At 36.9% G+C, this 9,635-nt stretch overlaps 1 protein-coding gene across 2 annotated transcripts; it reads right to left on the bottom strand.

Annotated features, from left to right (window-relative positions):
• Positions 1-51: 51 nt before the first annotated feature.
• LOC307154425 (keratin, type I cytoskeletal 19) lies at positions 52-8,585 on the bottom strand. Of its 2 annotated transcripts, none has more exons than XM_079864357.1 (8): positions 7,965-8,585; positions 7,001-7,083; positions 5,563-5,719; positions 4,457-4,618; positions 4,205-4,330; positions 2,033-2,333; positions 803-939; positions 52-162 (listed from the first exon to the last, which is right to left on the bottom strand). In XM_079864357.1, exons 1-8 carry the CDS (start codon positions 8,499-8,501, stop codon positions 103-105), a joined length of 1,563 nt encoding a protein of 520 aa, XP_079720483.1. In that variant the 5' UTR covers positions 8,502-8,585; the 3' UTR covers positions 52-102. The 2 variants fall into 2 exon arrangements, with proteins under 2 accessions (XP_079720483.1, XP_079720484.1); XM_079864358.1 differs by having other exon boundaries at positions 58-162; positions 869-939; positions 7,965-8,572.
• Positions 8,586-9,635: the final 1,050 nt, after the last annotated feature.

The raw sequence follows: 9,635 nt of genomic DNA, 5'->3' as shown, positions 1-9,635 counted from the left end.
TACAGCAACATCTAACACTTTCATGAATGTGATCAAAGAAACACTTAAAGAGTGGTTTAAAGGGTTTGAGTTTATTGACGCAGCATAAAACACACATCAGGTTTAGATTGGTGGAGTGGCGATGAGATCAATCAGACCATGACCCTCCAGTGGATTGTTTATCTGCAAAACCACACAGATCAAACAGACTGGGTTAAAGATCTCATCAGTGAAATCACACACACTTCTACAACCGAACAGGTTTACACGCTTCATTCTCAACTCAATAATATTAATGCAATAATTGAAAAAACAAAGTAACTTGAGTTGCTTTTTTGAAAAAGTAAGAGAAATTGGTTGGAAATTTAAAAGTAATGCATTACTTTACACATGATTTGAAAAAAGTAATCTGATTACGTAACTTGTAATGCATTACCACCAACACTGGTAGCAGGGTTATTATAGAAAATATGAATCAAATTAAATATTCAAACTTATTTTATTTTACCTAGTCGCCAAATATAAAAATAAAAAGCTAATTCAAAATATCACTATAACTATAACAGTATGTCAATGATGGTATAATAACACTGGCCTGTAGTAACTGCACCACTCTTTATACTGAACATTTATTGACATTACATGTCAGCTGAAGACCTCAAAACTATAATTAGTAGCAGATAAATGTAAAATGACATCAGCACTGTGAAAATTAGAGGAGACGCACGTGGAAGAGTATGATTTCATGCAGCAGTAACTTTCAACATATTTATAAGACATTTTCAGGCACAAATGATCCAGATCTGATATAAACGGATCGTACCTCATCTGCTGTAGCTCCGCCCACTGAAGCCACTGCATCTGCTGTAGCTCCGCCCACTGACGCCACTACATCTGCTGTAGCTCCGCCCACTGAAGCCACTGCATCTGCTGTAGCTCCACCCACTGAAGCCACTACATCTGCGGTGGATTGAATTGAACTTTGAACATTTAAATGCAATAATAAACAATACACAAAGTAAACAACTTTTTCAAACAGATTGAAGTGCAAATGAACACAAGTCTTTAAATATTTGGTGTTATTTGATAAACATCAGAGCGAAAACAAAAACCTGAAAGGCTGTTTGAAAACGTGACCTTTTTTCGACTCCACAAACGGAATGTTGCGCAGCCTGTTTTGTTAAACATTTCAATTTAACTGGACTATGGAAAATAAACATTCTAAAAATGCATTCTAAAAATCTAAACAATTTAAGAAAAAATTTACTTAGAATTATTCACAGTATTTTCAAGTGCCCATCATAAGAAATTTTGAAATTATAACAAAAAACTTAAATTATTTAAAAAATTCATAATTATGAGAAGAAATGTTAAAATTATGACAAAAACTTAAATGTCATAATTATGAATTTATTAGTCATTTCATCTCATAATTATAAATTAGTATGTCATAATTGTTTACTTTTTGTCAATTTCAACTTGTCACAATTTTTCAACCTATGAAAAAAACTTAAATGACTAAAAAAGTAATAATTATGACAAGTTGAAATTGAAAAAAGTCCAAATTATGACATAGTAATATTTATGAGAAGAAATGTTGGAATTATGACAAAAACTTAAATGACAAAAAAAAAAAAACATAATTAGGACATTTCATCTCATAATTATGACTTAGTATGTCATAATTGTGATTTTTTTTTTTGTTAATTTCGACGACATAATTTTTCGACTTGTCAAATTATTACTTTTTAAGTCATTTAAGTTTTTCCAACATTTCATCTAATAATTTAGATTTTTTTGTCAATTTCAACTTATATCATAATTATAACTTTTTATGTCATTCAAGATTGTTGTCATAATTACAACATTTCATCTCATAATTATGACTTAGTATGTCATAATTTTAGATTTTTTGTAAATTTTGACTGGTCATAATTTTTCGACCTGTGTCATAATTATTACATTTTAAGTCATTTGGTTTTTTGTCATAATTCCAACATTTCATCTCATAATTATGATTAAGTATGACTCTATGTTGCGTAGCATCCCTCACCTGCAGAGACCGATGCCGCCGCTCCGTTGTACAGGACCTTTGCTTTACTCACCGCAGGAACAGTTACGCTGAGGCCAGTGAACTCTCCGGCGCCCTCTAGCAGGGCTTTATAGGTGCCGATCTCGCGCTCCAGCTGCACTTTGGTGCTCAGCAGCAGCTTATAGTCGCGGCTCTGTTGCATTGCACTCTCGCGCACTGACATTAGCTCCCCCTCCAGGCCGCCGGCCAGCTGACTCAGAGAGAAGATCTGAGCCTGATACTGACCCTGAAGCTCCACCAGACGCTGCTCCACACTCCCCTTCTGCAGAAGCACAGGCACAATACATTACACTACACTACAACAGTGTTCAGAAGGTCATCATTTAAACATAGCATTTCATAATTGTGATGTTTTATGCCATAATTTGGAAGTCATATTTTAAACTTAGCATGTCATAATTTTTCATGTTTTATGCCATAATTTTGAAGTCATAATTTAAACTCAGTATGTTTTATGCAATAATATATTGTAAGAAGTAATTTGATCCTGTGATCAAAGCTGAATTTTCAGCATCATTACTCCAGTCTTCAGTGTCACATGATCCTTCAGAAATCATTCTCCAAGAATTTTTTATTTTTTTTTAAATTGGACATTTTGAACATTCAGGAAAAAAAAAAAAAAAAAACGTTTTCATGACTTAAAAGAAATGTAAGAAAAACGTAAAAGGCAGTGTTAGTTAGTTTCACAAGCAAACGTTTTAGCTATCGTGTAACATTTTATTAAATATGGAAATCATTATTTCAAAATAGTATGTCAGACTTTTATGTATGTGAATTTTAACAAGTAATAATTTCGTCCGCAGGTCTAAATTCCGGCTTTTTATCTCATTTCGACTTTTTAAGTTATAATTTTGAAAGCAAGTCTGAATTTTGTCAATTTCTACTTGTCATAATTTTGACAGTATGTTTAAATTTTGGCTGTTTATTTAATCATTTCGACTTAAGTTATAATTTCGAAAGCATGTCTGAATTTGGACTTATGTCAATTTCAACTTGATTTCAGCAGTGTCAATATTGGCTCTTGACAATTTCGATTTAAGTCATAATTTAGAATTTTTATGTTATCATTTAGACTTTTTGAAGCCATAATTTGAATTTAGCATGTCATAATTTTCACGTTTTTTTGCCATAATTTTGAAGCTATAATTTAAAATTAGTATGTTATCATTTTGATGTTTTATGCCATAATTTTGTATTCATCATTTAAATTTAATATGTCATAATTTGGATGTTTTATGCCATAATTTTGAAGTCATATTTTAAACTTAGCATGTCATAATTTTGACGTTTTATGTCATAATTTTGAAGTCATAATTTAAAATTAGCATTTCATAATTGTGACGTTTTATGCCATAATTTTGAAGCCATAATTTACATTTAGTATGTTTTATGCCATAATTTTGAAATCATATTTTAAACTTAGCATTTCATAATTGTGATGTTTTATGCCGTAGGCCTAATTTTGAAGTCATAATTTAAACTTAGTATGTCATAATTTTGATGTTTTATGCCATAATTTTGAAGTCATAATTTAAACTTAGTATGTCATTTTAATGTTTTACGCCATAATTTTGAAGTCATAATTTAAACTTAGCATGTCATAATTTTGACGTTTTATGCCATCATTTTGAAATCATAATTTAAACTTAGTATGTTTTATGGCATCATTTTGAAGTCATATTTTAAACTTAGCATTTCATAATTTTGATGTTTTATGCCATCATTTTGAAGTCATATTTTAAACTTAGCCCAGGGCGGCCCGTCCTGGGCCAGATTCAGATTTGCCCGCCACCGCTGCATCTCCGACTGGAGCCGAGATGGTCCTAAAATGGACCATCGGGGTCTTGTCGAGGAGGGGACAACACTCTGCTCGGACAATGAACACGGACCAGAGAACCATGGTGGTCAGACCAGGGGCGAATGGCCTGGCTCAGCCCAGAGAAAGTGCACTTTGTGCGGGCGAGACTTCCAGTAAACGCGGGTCTGGTTTGGAACCAGGGTGCCAGGGTGTGCATCCCGGGGAAGGTGCACCGTCCTGGGCGTACTAAGGGTGAATGACACACTTGAGGAAATTCACATGTGTGTGTGTGTGTGTGTGTGTGTGTGTGTGTGTGTGTGTGTGTGTGTGTGTACCTCCATCAGTAAGGACTCCAGCTGTGTCTGCAGGCTCAGGGTGAGTTTGCGGTTGTCTGTGATCTCTGAGCTTCCGCTGACGGTTGTCTCAGTATACAGCGTCGCCTCCTCCTGCTTCTTCTCCACCTGCACCACAGCATCAGCGTCAGTAAAACACACCGAGCTTGTGTGTGTGTGTGTGTGTGTGTGTGTGTGTGTGTGTGTGTGTGTGTGTGTGTGTGTGTGTGTGTGTGTATGTGTGTGTGTACGTACCTGTCTGGTGTACCAGCTCTCCAGCTCTCTGCGGTTCTTCTCGATGAGCATCTCGTACTCAGAGCGGATCTCGGCCAGCACTCGGGACAGATCCGTGCTCTCGACCTGCTTCACATCCACCGTCACCGTGCCGACTACCTGACCTCGCAGCAACACCATCTCCTGAACCACAGGGCAAAGGTCATCAGACAATTTACTTCACTTGTCTGAACCATCACTGATGGTGATTTTCAGCTGATGGCTATTTTATTATGGAAACAAACTTTGTTGCATTATTTTCCTGTTATCTCTGTAAAGCTGCTTTGAAACAATCTGTGTATTAAAAAGCGTTATATAAATAAAGGTGACTTGACAACAGTTTTTTAAAGATGCCTGGAATTGTGGTTTGTGGCTTTTAGTTCATGTTTATCAGTTCGTCTACATACTAGTGCACTACTAACCCTAACAAGTAAGCAACATTTTTAAATTCAAATTTTTAAAAACAAATTTTCTTTTCTGGTAAAACAGAATCCTGTTGTACTTGTAAAGAAATGTTTGAAACTACAACCTGCCAATGATTTAAAAAAGAAAAAAATAAATATATAATATAATATCATTTATACTATATAATATGTCTATTATATATATATTATATAACCTTATATATTTTTTAAAAAATCTTATAATTTATTCTAATTATATGTATGTGTGTGTATATATATATATATAAAATGTAATAAATTATTATACTATTCTATAATACAGTATATAACAATACAGTATTATAATCTATTATAATAAATAATATAATATATATTATGATGAATTATTGTTACCGTAACATGGCTGTAACATAAACTGCAGGTTATTTTATTTTACATTGTATAAGTGCTGCGTCATCTTTTGAATAGTACAATCACACTTCAGCATGGGAACGGAAACATCAGATGAGCTCTTTGCCTTTATTTAAAGGGATATTTTAGGAGCCAGAGGCGAAACACGGAGGCACTGACACAAGTGTGTTTATCTGCATGTGCTTTTAGCACCGAATTCATTAAACAATTCTGCACATCAGTGCAAAGACAGCCAAAGCACCTGCGTTTGCGGAAGAAACTGTGTGTTCTCACCTCCTGCTGCAGTTTCTTGAGAGCGGTGCGCTCCTCGCTCAGGCCCGTGAGCTCCTGCAGCAACACACTGTTGGTGGAGTCGTACTCTTTCTTCAGGGTCTTCAGGCCTGCGATGTCTCTCTCCAAAGATTGACGCATGGACAGCTCCGTCTCGTACCTGAACCACACGGGCAAATTATCATAAACATAAGCTTGTAATAGCTTACGATAAACAGAATGTAATCCTGCAGTGGTGTAGACACTTATATAGTTATCGTTATAGTTATAGTTATCATGCATTGGTGTGGACACTAATAGTTATCGTTATAGTTATAGTTATCATGCATTGGTGTGGACACTAATAGTTATCGTTATAGTTATAGTTATCATGCATTGGTGTGGACACTAATAGTTATCGTTATAGTTATAGTTATCGTGCATTGGTGTGGACACTAATAGTTATCGTTATAGTTATAGTTATCGTGCATTGGTGTGGACACTAATAGTTATCGTTATAGTTATCATGCATTGGTGTGGACACTAATAGTTATCGTTATAGTTATAGTTATCGTGCATTGGTGTGGACACTAATAGTTATCGTTATAGTTATCATGCATTAGTGTGGACACTAATAGTTATCGTTATAGTTATCATGCATTGGTGTGGACACTAATAGTTATCGTTATAGTTATCATGCATTGGTGTGGACACTAATAGTTATCGTTATAGTTATAGTTATCGTGCATTGGTGTGGACACTAATAGTTATCGTTATAGTTATCGTGCATTGGTGTGGACACTAATAGTTATCGTTATAGTTATCATGCATTGGTGTGGACACTAATAGTTATCGTTATAGTTATCATGCATTGGTGTGGACACTAATAGTTATCGTTATAGTTATCATGCATTGGTGTGGACACTAATAGTTATCGTTATAGTTATAGTTATCATGCATTGGTGTGGACACTAATAGTTATCGTTATAGTTATAGTTATCATGCATTGGTGTGGACACTAATAGTTATCGTTATAGTTATAGTTATCGTGCATTGGTGTGGACACTAATAGTTATCGTTATAGTTATCATGCATTGGTGTGGACACTAATAGTTATCGTTATAGTGATCGTTATACTTGCCGTGGATTGGTGTGGACACTAATATAAATATCATTATAGTTATTGTTATAGTTATCGTAATGGCACAGTGATGAGTATTGTATTTACAATTTAGCATAAACCTAAGTGCACCTAAGTATACAACGTATCCAAAGAGCTTTTGAAAAGAGCAAAGAGAAACACTGTTATTGTCCGCTGATGTGGACACTAATATAGTAATCGTTATTGGTGTGAATGGATCTTTACCTGTGCTTTACAGTGACTGAAAATGTCTTTGAATGCGGCTCATCCAGTCAGAAACTAAACTGAGCAGCTGATGCTGCATTACCAGCTCAAACTCACTTCATTCTGAAGTCATCGGCGGCCAGTTTGGCGTTGTCCACGGCTAAAGCGATGCGCGTGTGCTCCTGAATGAGAACCAGAAGCTGGAGGAGAAAACAGAAACAGAAGCAGAAATTATCACATACTTAGCACCTTGTTTTAAAAAAACTATTGTATCGCTATTTGCTATTGTGGTAACACTTTACAATAAGGTTTATTAGTGTCATGTAGTGTGTTGTCGAGAGGCCTGGGAGAAGTTTAGGAAGGCTCAGTACAATGGAGTGGTTTTCAAAATGCCAGTTGTGGTTTATTTTAGAAGCTGCATTTCACAAGGTGCAGTCCACATAGTACAAAAAAAAACTGGCACTGAACAATGCCTAGTGGCACATCCACAAAAATATCAGCATGTCTCACCTCAGACATGTTCAAGCGTTTGCACAGTGTACACTGGATGCAACATTTCCCCTCAAACATGCGCAGACAATGGTTTAAATATACAAGTTTCCCGCCAAACACTATTGGGACGGACCATTGTCACGGGGTGGAACCTTTCCCCGTAACACTCATCACTGAATTCCACAGCAAAACACTGGCACCTAAATAATATAACTAATGATCAAGAACTAATGCAATAATCATAATACAAACATACATAACATACAACCACAAACTCAAACTCAATGTTAGTATGTTAGTTAATAAAAATCCAGCTGTTCATTGTGTGTTCATGTTAGTTCACAGTGCGTTAACTAATGTTAACTAATACAACCTTTGATTTTAATAACGTATTAGTAAATGTTGAAATTAATATGAACTAAGATTAATAAATGCTGAACAAGTATTGTTCATTCTTAGTTCATGTTCATTCTTAGCTCTTGTTATACTGTATATTTCTTTGTATTGTCATTACTTGTTTTGTGAAGCTAGAATTCATTGGTAATATTGCATGTAAGCCTAAAATCAACAGAGATTGACAGAAACGCACCTTCTCCCGCAGTGGCTTGATCTGGATCTCGTAGGGCTCCAGGTTGGCGCTGCTCTGGACTCGGTTGACAGTGAATGAGCGGAGCTTCTCGTTGAGCTCCAGGTTCGTGGTCTCCAGGCGCTTGACCTTCTCCAGGTACGTCGCGAGACGATCGTTCAGAATCTGCAGCTGCTGTTTGTCATTGACGATGTTGGCCACGGATTCTGAGAAAGAGCCCGAGACGGCCCTGAAACTGGCCCCTCCGCCTGTGGCCGAGAGAGAGCCTCCAACCATCCTCAAACCCCCTGAGAGAGAACCTCCACCCGCCCCAAATCCTGACCCAGACCCAAATCCTGCCCCAGACCCAAACCCTGCCCCAGACCCAAACCCTGCCCCAGACCCAAACCCTGAACCGGACCCGAAGCCCAACCCAGAGCCGGATCCAAACCCTAACCCAGCCGAATGACTTCCGAAGCTGGAGAAACTAACCGGAGCCATTGAGCGGCTAGAGGAGAGAGACCTGCCGGAGAAATGCTGCTGAGCTCTGCTGAACGACATGTCGGCGGTGAAGAGACGCGAGACGGTGATGACACAGAGGTGTGTGATGATACAGATGATACACCTGTGATGGGAGAGGTGTGTGGAGTGCAGGATGGTGGTGAAGCCCGTGGTTTATAGCTGGTCTTCATGTGCACCACTCCCTCAGTGACGACGGGCCCCCGGGGACAGAACCGTTTCTAGAAATTATGACATGCAAATGTTAAAAGAGCTCTTTGACGACATGAGAAAAGTGAAGAAACATCTCTGAGGAAGAGCTGAATTCATGTGTAGTTAGTAGGGCTGTAACAATATATCACAATACAAAAATGAAACAATATGTATTGTGCATTGTGACAATATTTATTGTGTATAGTTCAGCCAAAATGAAAGTTTTCAGAGTTTTAGTGTCAGTACTACATTAAAATACTATAATGTTAAATACAATGTATAATAATGCAATGGGGGAATATTTGTGGTTCCTGATAATGCCAAATGGCTTATGTTACTGATTCAGTGTACAGTCGGTTGAAAGAACCCAAGTACAGCTTTATTTCCCAAACATGATCAAACATAAAACAAAGACTCTTCGCTTGGATTTTTTTCATGGCTTGAAAAACCATGTGACCATCTTGGGACGAGACTCTGAAACGGCGGCCATCTTGGGACGAGACTCTGGATCGACGGCCATGACGTGCAGAGGTTTAGAGGATACTTTGGGGTTGTGGGGCTCTTCAGTAAATGACAAGCCGATCAACAAAAGGGCAAAGTCAACATATTCCTCAAGAGTCACTGGGAGGTTGATATCCGGCATTAGATTTCTGAAAATGCCCTTTAGAGCAGTGACATTAAAATCTACCTGCGAGCAAAGTCCACAAAACTCCTCCACATACAGTACCAGTCAAAAGTTTGGAAACATTACTATTTTTAATGTTTTTGAAAGAAGTCTCTTATGCTCATCAAGCCTGCAGTTAAAAAAAACAAAAACAAAAAAAAAAACCAGTATGAAATATTATTACAATTTAAAATAATGGTTCTCTATTTTAATATACTTTAAAATGTAATTTATTTTTGTGATGCAAAGCTGAATTTTCATCAGCAAGTACTCCAGTCTTTGGTGTCTTATGATCCTTCAGAAATCATTCTAATATGCTG

Source organism: Squalius cephalus, assembly GCF_949319135.1.
Source record: "Squalius cephalus genome assembly, chromosome: 2".
NCBI lineage: Eukaryota > Metazoa > Chordata > Actinopteri > Cypriniformes > Leuciscidae > Squalius > Squalius cephalus.
This window is presented reverse-complemented; position numbering and strand designations above follow the sequence as displayed.